Consider the following 15936-nt stretch of genomic DNA (forward strand, 5'->3'; position numbering starts at 1 on the left):
AAATAAAATTAATTTACAAATAACAAAGAAAGAAAACGGAATCGTCGAACGTCCCGAGAGAATAAAAATAAGAAAATAAATCTTTGCCTCGTTTCTTAAATTATATGAAAGCTTTTTTCCATCTTGGCAATGGCCCAGTAACGTAGTTGGTTAAGCGTCATCTAACTTGTTCTTGCGAACTTGTTTTTTTTTTTTTTTTTTTAATCTCTCATTAGTTTGACTGGGTTGTGAGTGGGTGTCATGGAAATATAGACATGTCAATAAGGATCTAGAAGCTCAAATGTACGCGGCAATTTTGACAGTTCTCCATACTGCCCAGCTAAAATTCGGACTTCCATCAACTTCATTTTTACTTAATTTTCCAGGACTAAAACTGCTCTAACCCTTTCTTGCAACTATTGCAAGTGAAGGACGGCACTAGTTTAAGACCTATCAAACAAAAATTACGTTAAGTTTGTGTCCACTCGAATCCCGAAATAAAATCAATAGTATCCGGAACCAACCATGACCTCCGAAAACTCAAAACGATCACCCATCCACTTCCTTACCTCACATAATTTGCTTAACTTTAAACAGTGAACAAGGCTACGAGTTGTTTTTTTTTTATAATATCAATGAACTCTATTGAACTATTTACGCCGTGTTACAAAGACCTTCAATTATGAGCACACGTGCTCGCTATGTACTTCCGAGTTAAGCTGCGCGTCCACTAACCGGAATCGGATTAATCGGAGCGTCAAGATTCTTCCGATTCCGATTTATTAATTAAAATACACTCTTTCATAGACACAAAAAAAACATATGACATAAATGATTTTTGTTTTTATAGCACTTACCCGTGGTTAGGGAAACTCACAAAGAAAAAAATTTGACTCGGACAGAAATATGACATAAATAATTGCAAACAAATACACGGTACCGCCTTAATACTAAAGTAGATACGTAGCAATTCCCGACAACCTTTAGGGGGTGCTGATAACTACAGTACTGCTTTGTCCTTCACACATACGTATATATAATGCATAAGAACTCCTAAGCCTGTGCTTTGTCTAGTCAAGAAGTGTATGCCATTCCAGGCAAATTACAATAAGTCATGTAAAAAATTGAGAATGCTACTTAGCAATAAGACCACATATTCTACTTTTTATTTATATATCATATATTACCTGTGTCTGCAATAAAGTATTTGTTATGTTACGGGGTAAAGATAAAAAGAAACATAATTATACAGATAAAATCATGTCCGTGTCTCTATCAAGGTGGGCATAGTCATAAGTTATTAACAAGACAACACAGCTACTCCTACCATTCGTCTCGTCTCGATGGATACTATCAGCCCATCTCCTAAAGAGATGGTTTAACATTTTGGAACTGCTTTAATAATAAATAACACATAACCTTGTCATAGCAATCCGTACGGTCCGCTCCGATTTCAGTTCAGTGAACGCGCAGCCTTATAGTTGAAATTATAATACACTTGACCCCTCTGCGACTGATCTGAACTGAACGCATGTGGTTTTCTTACAAAAACTAGAGCAATTCAAATTGTTCCACTAAAATACTTGGTTCCAAGTTCAAACCATTATTTATCGTTCAGAGACCACCCGAATCTTGTCCTGCTAGTCTACCCACGCCCACTGCTGGGGAATTAAGATATTCTTGAAGCTTGAAACAATTATTTTGCCATTAAAACATCAATTGATTGACTATTTATGCAAATTATTCAGTAATCATGTCATGTCTGTGAGTTACATGGTAATGTTAGATGTTCATCTCCTTGCATTATCCCATTTTTCACAGGGTCCGCTTACCTAACCTGAAGATTTGACAGGTCCATGTATTTATATCTAGCGGGGCCCTCGGAGCTAGAGCGATGAAAGTGAGGAGAGCGGTCAGCTTGTTCAATGTACCTATCAAATATAATAAAGTGGTCCAATGTACCTCCGTTGTATCCACAGAAATGACCTCTGAATTCGATTTCCATCCAGCGGGGCCCTCCGTCGTTATCAGGCCGAGATACCTAAAAGTAGTGTCAAACGAAACTTGGCCCAATGTACCTTCCTATTCATTAATTTGTTCTTAAAATTTTTTGATGGTATACCAGAAATTAAGTTTCAAAGTTTTGTCTAGCCAGCGGGGCCCTTTCTTATTTGAATTAACACGTGCGGAAAATGCAGACCATTCTTATGTTTTCCCAATGTACCTCACAATTATTCACTATTTACCAAATTTTTTGTGGTTTTTCTGCCTTAACAAAAAAAAACAACTTTTCATACAAAATAGTCTGTTTCATAATTAATTTTGTTTGAAAAGTACAATTATCTAAATACGGATTTCGAAGTAGTAAAAGTTGTGCATATTTTTGAGGTAGAAGTCTACCTCAAAAATCCTCTTAGAGGGAAAAGGTGAATTAAAAATAACCTGATAAGTACAGTCTGTTAAGAAAGTCTTGACAAAAAATAAGCATTATCCTGGTAACATTTTGCATTAGTTTAAGCAGGACATTACTAACGACGTCTCTTTCACACTTAAGGAAAATGTTACCAGGTTAATGTTTATTTTTTGTCATGACTTTCTTGACAGACTGTACTTATCAGGTTATTTTTAATTCACCTTTTCCCTCTAAGAGGATTTTTGAGGTAGACTTCTACCTCAAAAATATGCACAACTTTTACTACTTCGAAATCCGTATTTAGATAATTGTACTTTTCAAACAAAATTAATTATGAAACAGACTATTTTGTATGAAAAGTTGTTTTTTTTTTGTTAAGGCAGAAAAACCACAAAAAATTTGGTAAATAGTGAATAATTGTGAGGTACATTGGGAAAACATAAGAATGGTCTGCATTTTCCGCACGTGTTAATTCAAATAACAAAGGGCCCCGCTGGCTAGACAAAACTTTGAAACTTAATTTCTGGTATACCATCAAAAAATTTTAAGAACAAATTAATGAATAGGAAGGTACATTGGGCCAAGTTTCGTTTGACACTACTTTTAGGTATCTCGGCCTGATAACGACGGAGGGCCCCGCTGGATGGAAATCGAATTCAGAGGTCATTTCTGTGGATACAACGGAGGTACATTGGACCACTTTATTATATTTGATAGGTACATTGAACAAGCTGACCGCTCTCCTCACTTTCATCGCTCTAGCTCCTAGGGCCCCGCTAGATATAAATACATGACAGGTCCGGTTTTTTACCTGTAGGGTTCTGACCCGCCAACCTACCCAACCCAACCTACTAATACTGACTTTGTCACGTTCTTATCACGCGAATCAAATAGGTTGTACTTACTAGGGTAAATAAAACGGTATATAGAAATAAAACCAAGTTTATTGACATTAAATCCCTAGCAAGTACATAGATCGGATCTCTGGGTCGCAGGTAATTTGATACTGGCTGAGCACCCTTGGTGCAGTAGGAAAACTACCACTTCCCTGTAACTCTTCCCACGACGACACGGGGTACACCGGCGCGCGCAGCAGGGCAGCAGAAACGGTGGGGTAAGTACAGGACCGAAAGTGGATCCAGCGGGTTGTAGAACCCGAAAGGTGAAGCGGTAGAGGTAAGTACAGGACCGGTAGTGGGTCCTGCGGTTGTAGAACTCGAAGGGTGAACCCTGGAACCCGGAATTAGTCATTTCAAGAATTGTCCGAATTCCCCGTCTGACTGCCACATGCCGATTCCTTAGCTTGATTGAAGATGGGAAGTGGATAGCAAGCAAGCTTAGCAATCTAAGATGTGGCTGTCAGCAAATTACACACAATAAAAGTGAATTTAGCAAAATAAATTTAGAAAAAGAACAAAGAACAAGATAAATTTATGGTAGGTAGTTGTTTTTAAAAAACTATCTAACAAAATAGTAAAATTGAATATTTTAAGCTGAATAATTTTAATAGTAACGATATTAAACGTATTTTGTACATTATTATTGTTCCATTTAAGAATTATTTAAACAAGGAAAGTACTTAGGTACAAAGATAACTTTACGTTGGTTAAGTAGAATTAATTTAGAAAAATTGACAATTTAAATGTTGTTTTGAACATAAAAGATTGCTAATTATGATATAAAATAAGCACTAAAGCGTGAAAATACATTTACCCGATGATTATGAAAAATGACAGTCATGCAATGAACAAAGAAAGCATGTACTAGTCTACGTTGATATTTAAACTAATAAAAATAGTAATTGCTACACTTACCCAATTAATGGGGATAACACAATACTATAAATTATTATATCGTAGACAAAATTAGTAAAAAAAAGTACCTATTTAAAAAATATACGAGTAATCGAGGTGTTCTCGCTACAAAGGCAGAAGGATTGTGTCGAACATCCGATCGGAAGAGTAGCGGCTCGGCTGTGGAATGTAGGTACGGCTACCTACGCAATGTGATAATTATTAAAGTCGTACAATATTAACGGAATTATTTTGTAAATAGCTATGTTTTGTTAAATTAATTAGTATAAGTTTATTTATGTAATAATATTTTAGTTTTAAGCAGTAGTTTTTAAGTGTTTTCAATGATAACTTTTTGATAGTTCCTAACAGAAAAACAAGAGCAATTACACTCAGTAGTAAAACGCGGCAGGCGTTACATACCCCCCTTTTTTGGGTAGGATTTTCGCTAAGAAAATCCGCTGACTAAAATGTAATCTAGTCTGTCCTTCTTACTATTGACCATTCTAAAAATTACGTGGTACACATTCATTTCAACCCTTCCATTCACCCCCCTACTTTCTTTCATCCCTTTCACACACAAACAGTTATCTTATTTCGTTTTAAGTGACTGCGTCCTTTCCAAAAAGAGTACTAGACTTTTAACCGCAGCTTAGTACTCACACGTAATCAATAGGAGATTTAAGGTAACCGTTTTTTTTTTTTCTTTTTATAGTATAATTTTCTTATCTTCGGGGTAGGGCCGAAGATAAAATAAATAGAATGTCCTAGGGGTAGGGCCTGGAGATTCAATATTTTTTTTTTGTAAAAAAAAAATTAGAAATACTATATATAAGTAAATATATTTAAGACGGTAGGTAGTTTTAGTAAGTAAGACATTGTTTTAGGCTAGTTTTGGATTTTTTAGTATAGTTTTAGTAAGTGTAGTTTTAGTTTTTTTTTTTTTTTAAGGTAGTATGTAAGGTATTTTTAGAGAATATTAGAAGATATTAGAAGACGCATGCCATGCTCAAGATTTAAGTTTTTGGCAGGCCTAAGGCGTTTGATGGTATTACACATCAATCTCTTGACTGACTCTTACAGTCTGCTCGAGAATTAGTAAGCAGCTGGGGGATTCTATGTTTTTCTCTCACTTCCATCCCAGCAAGGAAGTTTTGTAAATATGGAAAGTTTTATTTTAGTTAGGTATTTTTTTGTTTATTAAGTTTAGATATAATCATTTAGAATAGTTTGTAAGTTTAATATCCTTGACATGCCATGTACCCAACTTACTCCTCGTTCGTCCTCTAAATCATAGACCAACGGAGATCTTTTAGCAACAACTTTGCATTTTATGAATTTAGGTGCTAGTTTTTTGGAAAATCTATTGTCCTTGTCGCTCTGGTAATAGGTGCGTTTCCATACGGTGTCTCCCACATTGAATTCTACGTTTTTACGACGTAAATTATAGTAGCCACTATTTCTTGAGTGTGCTTTTATTAGAGAGGCTTGCACTTTTTCAAATATTTTACGAAGCGCACCTATGTTTTCGGCATACTCGTCTCTGGGGCTGAAAATCAAATCTTCCGCAACGACTGTGTCCAAGTAATGAGACCCGCAAGTGACGAGTTCTCGCCCGTATACCAGAAATGCAGGTGTGAATCTGGTAACTTCATTCACAGAACTATTTAGGGCAAATTGTATTTTTGCAATATTTAGGTCCCAATATCGATGGTCGTTTTCAATAAAGCTTGATACGGCAACCATAATCGTTTTATTGTACCGCTCGACAGAATTAACTTGAGCAGTATACTTAGGGCAGTACTGAACGTTTGGTATCTTGTAATTAGTAAACAGTTGTTTCAAAGTATTGCTAACAAACTGTTTACCATTATCCATAAGGACAGTACTTGGAACTCCGTGAACCAGAAAGACCTGCTCCTCGAGAATCCGTGTTATAATATCAGCAGTAGCACGACGTATGGGGAAAATGAGTGTATATTTAGAGAAGCAGCACGTTACCACAAACAAGTAAGAGTTTTGACGTCTTGTTGGGGGTAGGGGTCCAACGAGATCCATGCTGATCATCTGAAAAGGTCTGGAACAATCTTTGGGTCGACCCATGACACCAAGGGTTGCGTGATTTGCATGTTTGTGAGAATTGCATGTATCGCACATGTTAACGAAGTTGGTGACGTCGCGGTGCATATTTGGCCAGAAATAGTTTAACGAGAGACGTTTGTTAGTCTTGAAGATACCGAAATGTCCAGATGTGGGTTCGCTATGATTTTTTTTAATGATGTCCTTACGCTGTTCCAGAGGAATAACCTCCTTCCACTCGAATTCTCTAGTCAAAGGGTTTAAACTCTTGACAAATCGAAACAGCTTGTTATCAGTTACTCTGTAATTTAGATAAGAAGATGGTGTATTTATGCAACCGTTGAAGATATTTAAGTACCAACTGTCCGATGTGGCAGGAACAAGATCGTTGGAGCTGGAAGGATCCGTTGTTACCGCCGAAATGGGTACAGCACGGGAAAGAAAATCTGGAACGACATTGTCCTTGCCACGTCGATGCTTTATTTCAAAATTATAGGCCGATAAACGTACGCCCCAGCGAGCTAGTCTACCGGTAGGGTTATTTAGATTTAAAAACCATTTTAGGGCGGAATGGTCTGTGAAAACAGTAAACTTCATTCCGTTTTCCAGATAGCATCGCCAATGTTCTATGGCTATCAAGACAGCGAGCGCTTCTCTTTCAGTCGCGCTATAGTTGCGCTCCTGGTTAGATAAGGATTTGCTCATATAAGCTATGACTTTCTCCTCACCATCTTGTCTCTGAGTCAAGACAGCACCAATGCCGAAGTCGCTTGCGTCAGTATGGACCTCGAATGGCTTGGAGTAGTCAGGGCAGGTAAGTATAGGGGCAGATACTAAACTACCCTTTAGTTTTGTGAAAGCTGTATTGGCCTCCGAAGACCAAACAAAGGGCGGGACATTCTTTCCCTGCGAAGTCAATTTATTAAGAGGGGCTGCGAGAGTGCTGAAATCAGGGATGAACCTCCTGTACCAAGAAGAAGCACCTATAAATCGCCGAACTTCCTTGCGATTAGTAGGTGTTGGATGGTTCACAATGGCTTCGACCTTTTCTGGGTCAGGATGAAGGCCGTTAGAGTCCACTACGTAGCCCAAGTACTTAAGTTGGCTCCTGAAAAATTGGCTTTTCTTAAAATTTATCGTCAGATTAGCTGACTTAAGTTTCTCGAGAACTCTTAGCAGAAGAGAGATATGCTTCTCAAAGGTTGGTGAGACAATAATGATGTCATCTACAAAAACGAAGACCATATTTTCAAATTCAGGGCCATAGAAGAGTACGTCCACCAAACGTTGTTGGGTAGCTGGTGCATTTGTTAGGCCGAATGGCATAGATTTAAATTGAAAGGTTCCCCTGGATGGTATGTAGAATGCCGTCTTACACCTATCTTCCTCCTTTATTAAAATTTGCCAAAAGCTCTTGGACAAATCTAAACTAGTAAGATACTTCGCATCACGCAGGTTGTCCAAAATTTCGGAGATGTAGGGAAGTCTGTAAGCGTCTTTCTTGGTGACAGCGTTTAATTTCCTACTGTCGAGACAGAAACGCAGCTCTCCATTCTTTTTAGGAGTCAGTAAAACGGGAGACGACCAAGGGCTCTCACAAGGCTCGACAACATCCTCCCTCAGCATTTCATCAAGTTGCTCTGTTAAGAGCTTTTGCTTCTCAGGTGACATACGGTAATATCTTTGACGAATGGGGGCAGCATCCCCAGTATCAATAGTATGACAAATTAAAGAAGTACGACCTAGTCCTCGTTCCTCGTAAGATATGTTCTGAAACTGAGAGATGATGTTATCTGCAGTAACCCTCTGGGCGCCTGTGAGACTATCATAGGGGCAGATGTGTGCCTGGTTAGCGGCCACATTTGCAGAAGTCAAGTCCAATTCTTTAGATAGAATGACAGAATGTAGATGTTTGGGGAAGATTCCGAACACAGTCCAGAAGTCCATTCCAAGAATAAGCGTGTTTTGAATGCTTGGAACGACGTAGATTTGCAGTGTATGAAGTTGGTTTTGAAAAGTAATAGGAAGATACATGGTGCCAATAGCATTCAGTTTATGTCCACTTGCTGAGATAAAATGTAAGGGATTATTGTGTAAAGTTAATTTGAAGCCTAATTTCTGAAAATGTAAGTGGGAGTCGTGTCCTAATATAGAAACACACGATCCACTATCCAGTAAGCCAGTTATAGTAATATCAGATATAGTTACGGTCGCATAAGGCCGTGAGTTGATATTCATATTTCGGATCGAAGTGACAGTGCAGAAGGAAAAATATTTGGAAATGTAGTCCAACCATTTATCCCAATCTTCTTTAGATTGTTTCGAAGTTGCTCCGCGGTCACTACGATCCCAAGTATTTAGTTTTTTGAATTTCCGGTATATTTGTGGCAAACAGGGCATTCGGGATATCTAACATCTTTCTTGCCGCATTTAAAACATACTGGAAAATGCGGTTCCTTACATTGACGTAGACTATGAGTTGATTTACGGCACCTGGGACAGAACACGTTGCGGGGAGACACCGCGTCAACATCGATAGAAACTGCGTTAACCGATACTGCATTGTGCTTGTTTATTTCGTGTTTATTATTATTTGTAGCATAACAGTTGCGATAGTAGTTGTTGTTTGTTGGTGGATTTTGATTATTGTACCTATTTTGATTATTATAATTATTCCTTATGTAGCTCCCAGGTGAAGTATTAGGCTGATTATAAGCAAACTCAGGTGCTAAAGTATTTGAATTTGGTTTTGGTGGTTCACGAAATTGTTTCAAACAAGATTGAACGTCTTCGTAGTTGCGACAACATTGTTTTAACGTCTCCAAATCAGTTATATTGGAAACTGCAGCAAGCGTGCTAGCGTAACAGGGACGAATGTTATGGCGAATTATTTCTAATTGGTCCTGTTGAGATAACGCTTTATCCAATCTAGCGAATAATCCATGCATTATTGATAAGTAAATTGTGATATTTTCATGTTCGCCTTGCGTACGAGCACGTATTTCAGCAAGAAGACGGTAATCGTAATCTTTTTGACCAAAGTCATTTTTCAATAGAACTACAAGTTCGTCCCATGACTCAACACGGTCTTTTACGCAACGAAACCAGTGCAGTGCATCTCCAGTAAAAATCTCGTAGGCAAATGTCAGTAATTTTTCTTTGCTAATATTTCTGACCTGAATAAATTCGTTAACCTTTTGAATGAAGGAGCGGACACAGGTTTTTCCAGAGTATTTTAGATTTGCTAATTCTGCATTTGTGGTTTTATCACAAGTGACCACAACTGCACTAGATGTGGATTTAATTTCAGATACATCGGATGTAGTTGCAGATGCGAGAGTTTTAAATTCCGAGTACTGGACCAAAAGGTTTGAGTGACATAATTTATATATTTTATCGACTTCATCAGGCACATTTTGAATTCTATTAAGACGGTGGTAGATATGATTGAGCAGATTTTCTGTTCGTAGGTATAATGTTTTATCCATTTTAGCTTTCAGATTAGCCAAATACGTCTGCGACTTTATCATAGAAGCCTTGACACCAGCCAAATCCTCTGGAGCTTCCAAATGAGACTCCAAAATGTCTTCGGCGGCCTGCTCCTTCGCCAAATCCACGATTAGCCTGCGAAGTTCAACAACCGAACTGCCACTCTTACCGCGCAATTGAACTTCATAAAGGAGTTCATCTTTCTGAAGCGATAAATATTTAATTGGACGAGACATCTCTATTACTTTATGTTTAAATTGTAATTAGTTTAGTTTTATAGTTATTTTTTGAGTAAGTGTTGCAAGTACCTGAAGTCTTAATAACTAAAACACAGGAAACGGCAGAAGGAAAATAACAAGAAAACAAATGCTACTATCAAAAGTACACAACAATTAAAACACAGGGATAGACAGAGGTTGGCAGTGCAAAATCAAATATTTCCTTCTGTGCGATGTGGTAGGTTCGATTTTGAGTTTTTAATTGTATGCAATCACCTTGAAAGAGAATTAGTTAGGTATTCCCACAAAGCAACCACAGCACACAAAAGTTGCAGTTACAATTCACTTAAAGCTAGACAAAATAATCAGACCAACACCAAAGATGACCAAAAATGCTAAAACCAGCAAAAAGGATACTCAGCTCAGTATTTCCTTAGTTGGGCGCCATTGTCACGTTCTTATCACGCGAATCAAATAGGTTGTACTTACTAGGGTAAATAAAACGGTATATAGAAATAAAACCAAGTTTATTGACATTAAATCCCTAGCAAGTACATAGATCGGATCTCTGGGTCGCAGGTAATTTGATACTGGCTGAGCACCCTTGGTGCAGTAGGAAAACTACCACTTCCCTGTAACTCTTCCCACGACGACACGGGGTACACCGGCGCGCGCAGCAGGGCAGCAGAAACGGTGGGGTAAGTACAGGACCGAAAGTGGATCCAGCGGGTTGTAGAACCCGAAAGGTGAAGCGGTAGAGGTAAGTACAGGACCGGTAGTGGGTCCTGCGGTTGTAGAACTCGAAGGGTGAACCCTGGAACCCGGAATTAGTCATTTCAAGAATTGTCCGAATTCCCCGTCTGACTGCCACATGCCGATTCCTTAGCTTGATTGAAGATGGGAAGTGGATAGCAAGCAAGCTTAGCAATCTAAGATGTGGCTGTCAGCAAATTACACACAATAAAAGTGAATTTAGCAAAATAAATTTAGAAAAAGAACAAAGAACAAGATAAATTTATGGTAGGTAGTTGTTTTTAAAAAACTATCTAACAAAATAGTAAAATTGAATATTTTAAGCTGAATAATTTTAATAGTAACGATATTAAACGTATTTTGTACATTATTATTGTTCCATTTAAGAATTATTTAAACAAGGAAAGTACTTAGGTACAAAGATAACTTTACGTTGGTTAAGTAGAATTAATTTAGAAAAATTGACAATTTAAATGTTGTTTTGAACATAAAAGATTGCTAATTATGATATAAAATAAGCACTAAAGCGTGAAAATACATTTACCCGATGATTATGAAAAATGACAGTCATGCAATGAACAAAGAAAGCATGTACTAGTCTACGTTGATATTTAAACTAATAAAAATAGTAATTGCTACACTTACCCAATTAATGGGGATAACACAATACTATAAATTATTATATCGTAGACAAAATTAGTAAAAAAAAGTACCTATTTAAAAAATATACGAGTAATCGAGGTGTTCTCGCTACAAAGGCAGAAGGATTGTGTCGAACATCCGATCGGAAGAGTAGCGGCTCGGCTGTGGAATGTAGGTACGGCTACCTACGCAATGTGATAATTATTAAAGTCGTACAATATTAACGGAATTATTTTGTAAATAGCTATGTTTTGTTAAATTAATTAGTATAAGTTTATTTATGTAATAATATTTTAGTTTTAAGCAGTAGTTTTTAAGTGTTTTCAATGATAACTTTTTGATAGTTCCTAACAGAAAAACAAGAGCAATTACACTCAGTAGTAAAACGCGGCAGGCGTTACAACTTTTGCAAGTCAATATTAATATTTATGAGAACATTATGTATGTCCGTAAAAATGTATCTCTCCTTCCGAGAATCTGTGAAAAACATACGTACAATACAAAAATAAAATTGCTATGCACAATTCTAGGCTAAGTAAATTAAATTCATCTTTTCTGAGGTTATGTATACGTTTTTACAATAAAAAACCAGACAGTATTTTGAATTTGTCAGAAAATTAATTTAAAGCTCATGTGATGCTTACTTTAAGTAAAAAAGCTTATTATATGATTAATGATCACATAAATCATAAAAATGCCTGGTATTAAATGTGTTTTTCTAGTTATTAAATAACTTGTAATGTATACCTACATTGATTCAAAAGATGTGTAGCTGTTGTAGTTCCTTGTTATTTTTTCTCTTCAGCCATAACACCTTGCGAAATGACATAGATTCAAAAAAGGTGTTAAATTGACCTTCAACAAGTTTTTCTACGATAATTACGTTGAATAAATGATTCTGATTCCGAATAAAAACCCTGTCTTAAATTTGTGTATGGGTTGAGACCCGTCATCGCGCCCCATTTGTCTAGCCAAGTAGATAATACCATAAGGAAAATTTATAATAAGTCACGACATAAAACATATAATATAACTGCTCTAGTTCAATTTTCCATCATAATTCAAGAAAGTTTTAGGTAAAACTTATATTGGAAAAAGAGTTATCCAAACATCTACAATTTGATTTTTAGTGTTTTTTATCTCACGTAGTAACTTGTCAAATGACCTTGGCCTTGGAGAGAAACTAAGTTAAGGACTGGTGCGAAAAACAAGCAAAGAAAAATAACTACCTCTATAAGGACAAAAATGACATTAAAAGAGTTCTTAGCAACATGCTTTACTGACTTTTTTATTTTATATGCTGCAGAAGCTTTTTATTTCATATGTTATGATGTTATGTCTGACTTTATAGCTATCCTTGAAACACTTTTGAAACATCCCATTTTTTTGGATTACCGTGCCTTATGAGATAGGAGAGCTCTATGTAGTTTGTTAGGATTGACCATTTCAATCCCACTAACCTACATAAAAATAGCCCCAACTATTAAGGTTGAAAATGTTTTATAGTCTTGATACTATTTGATGTTTTTAATATCCGGTCACTTATTGACTGGAAATTGATGGTTTGTAAAGCTATCAACATAGAGTAAAAAAAGCCTTCTTCTAAAGAGACTACATACCCAAATGATTTTGAAACCAGATAGAGTCTCTGGCAAGTTAGAGGCCTATGTGTTATTGTATGGAAAGAATTGAAAATCTGTATAAAATGAACCTTCATATTATGATACCTACGTATACAATGTAAACAGGCAGTATAACTCGGAAACATTTTTAGAACTAAGAATATAATATTATTCTGCATTCTGAAAAAAAAAACACAAAAATAATGTTCGATCAAGTTATTTCACTGCGCGTTGTTAAAAAAAAACAGGCCCAGGTCAGTTTAGAAAATGTTCTCTAAACTGACATGACAGCGGACTAAGTGTGGATTATGAATATTAAGCCAATACTTGCCTAGAAACAAACCGCTCTTCAAACAGATTTCTCCATTTGTACGTAAATCACGTTTCTGAGGTCCAACACCAACCATCCTTTGTCTAAATTTGTCACATCCTCAGGTTTCACTCTTATTTTGCTCTATACCCAGAGAGGCAATTCCGTCATCTTGTAAGATTATTTACATGCCTTGAATGGATCCGTTGTTTTCGTCGTTTTTTCTCGCAATCAATCCAGCAGACCGGATAACCAGAGACCGCTTGAGTGAGCTTTACGAAGGCTTTATATCCCCCAGACAATAGCTCGGCTTAATAAAGTTTCCCGGAAACAATCGCCAATTGTCTCCCGATGTTATAGCAGTGTGAATATTTCAAGGTACCTAATTATTGAAGGGCGTAAACAGACCCGTTTCTAAACCACGTTTCTCAATACTCAATGTACAATCTAATTGTGATAGTGTAACAAGCTACCTATAAATTGGAGAATCCCTAGCAACGGAATAGTGAGAATGGAATCACGTGCTCTAGTACTAACAAACAATCTACGATTACATCGATACCGTCGACTGACAGGTTGTTTCCAATGAATGATACCCTAGAGAGGTGTTTGAAGGGATAGGCAGAAAACTCTTTGTGTGTCAGCTGGTCCAACAATGTATTTTAAACTTTCATTTTATTACACATTTAAAACACAAATGGATATTTTTTCTTTTCCTAAGAATTTACTAAGCAATTATTTTGCCCTCAAGAATGTATTAAATAATAATTGAACCCTCTTTGAATCAAATAATTCATATAAGTTTCTCTTGTTTCAGATTCCTCGCGATCTGGTGGCCGCTGAAATGTCAGATTACAAAGCGCCGTGCCAGGATGATGATCGTGTTCATCTGGATCTTCGCTATAGTTGTCACCACGCCCTGGGTCTTCTTTTTCGACCTGGTTGTCGTTTTCGAAGACAACCCTCATATCCGCCTTTGCCTTGACGTCTGGCCCAATCCTCTCAGCGAAATTCTTTACTTCGTCGTCGGCAACCTCATATTTTGCTACATCCTGCCCATGGTCCTCATCACCATGTGCTATATCCTCATTTGGATCAAAGTCTGGAGGAGAAGCATCCCCACAGATACCCAGGATGCCCAGATGGAGAGGATGCAACAGAAATCCAAGGTCAAGGTCATGAAGATGCTTGTTGCTGTTGTCATCTTGTTCGTCCTGTCCTGGTTCCCGCTGTACCTCATCTTCGCGAGGATAAAGCTGGGAGGCCCCATTCAGAAATGGGAGGAGAACATCTTCCCCGTGGTGACACCTCTAGCGCAGTGGTTAGGGGCGTCTAACTCCTGCATTAATCCAATCCTGTACGCGTTCTTCAACAAGAAGTATAGGAAGGGCTTCGTCGCGATTATCAAGAGCAGGAAGTGCTGCGGGAGGCTTCGTTACTACGAGACCATCGCGCTGCAGTCATCGAGCACGTCGACAAGAAAGTCCTGGCATTACAACAATAACAACCACGCCTCGATCACGCGCCGATCCCCTCCTATGGACAAGAACGCCGTATCCTTTATCTTCAACCATACGGGGGTCTAAAGAAACTATGTGGCTAGTGTGGTCTTGTTCTCTCGCAGCCAATGGCTGTCAATGACGTCACCGGCGCTCGCGCGGGTGGCTGACGCGACTCAGCATATCGACACACGGCAATTTCTACGCTAAGTACATTTTTTAGTTCGACCGTTTGATGTTGTCTCGTGCAGAGTTACATTAACCAATAAACTAGCATAATAAGTGAACATAATCAATGAATGTTTTTAGTACAGTAACTTTTATACGTAAGTCGTTTAATGTTGTAAGGAGATTTTATTTTTTCACTGACGTAATATTTGATAGCGAAGCGAAGCGCACACTAAGCACAAATGTTTTTACGGAAGAACTTTTAAGTGTTTCAAAATAACGAATTTATTTAATAATATTAATTAATTTCTTTAAATAATTAAATTAATTTCGCTTGTTATTTAATAACATCATTGGCATAAATATTACTTAAAGTATTTATACATTTAAAATAAGCTTCATAATAATTTTCATTTCATTATTTTTTTAAGATTTGATCGTATTTTTATAAATAAAAAATAATGAAACCAAAAACAGTAAAATATAACAGTACAAACAAATATTTTGTAGATAATAAGATTTTTTAAATTTTAATATCATAAAATTATTAAACCGTATTTCGCAATTGTATTTGAGATAAAAAAAGAAATAAACTAAAAAAAAGTTGTCTACATAATAATACGATTATATATTTCATAAATTATTATATAATAAATAATTCTCAAAAAAAAAATACAAATCATACTTTAGATCTTACAAAATAACTGTATCTGAAATTAAATAATCAATTATTTTTTAATTTACCCCAAATTAATAATGATTTTATCCAATTGTATCCGCTACCTCGTCTTGCTTAAAAGCTGTTTATTTAGATAATAGTAGATTAATTAAATTAGGATTACTTAAGATTAATTTTAAACATTTGAAGGACATTGAAATGAAACTGTTTCATGTTTGAATTCGGCATTTCACGTGTCTTTTTTTAAAACACCCCCTTTAAAAATTATGCCATTCTCTACTATGCATAATTA

The 15936-nt window shown here is 36.7% G+C and overlaps 1 protein-coding gene across 2 annotated transcripts in view; it reads left to right on the plus strand.

Moving 5' to 3' along the window:
• LOC126370294 (neuropeptide SIFamide receptor) overlaps positions 1-15040 on the plus strand; it is a 47716-nt gene extending 32676 nt beyond the window's left edge. For both annotated transcript variants that reach the window (XM_050015142.1, XM_050015143.1), the window contains exon 2: positions 14116-15040. In XM_050015142.1, the coding sequence (XP_049871099.1) occupies positions 14171-14884 (714 nt within the window). In that variant the 5' untranslated portion in view covers positions 14116-14170 and the 3' untranslated portion in view covers positions 14885-15040. The remainder of the gene's footprint in view (positions 1-14115) is intronic.
• Positions 15041-15936: the final 896 nt, after the last annotated feature.

The sequence above is a fragment of the Pectinophora gossypiella genome, chromosome 10 (genome assembly GCF_024362695.1).
Source record: "Pectinophora gossypiella chromosome 10, ilPecGoss1.1, whole genome shotgun sequence".
Taxonomy (NCBI): Eukaryota; Metazoa; Arthropoda; class Insecta; order Lepidoptera; family Gelechiidae; genus Pectinophora; species Pectinophora gossypiella.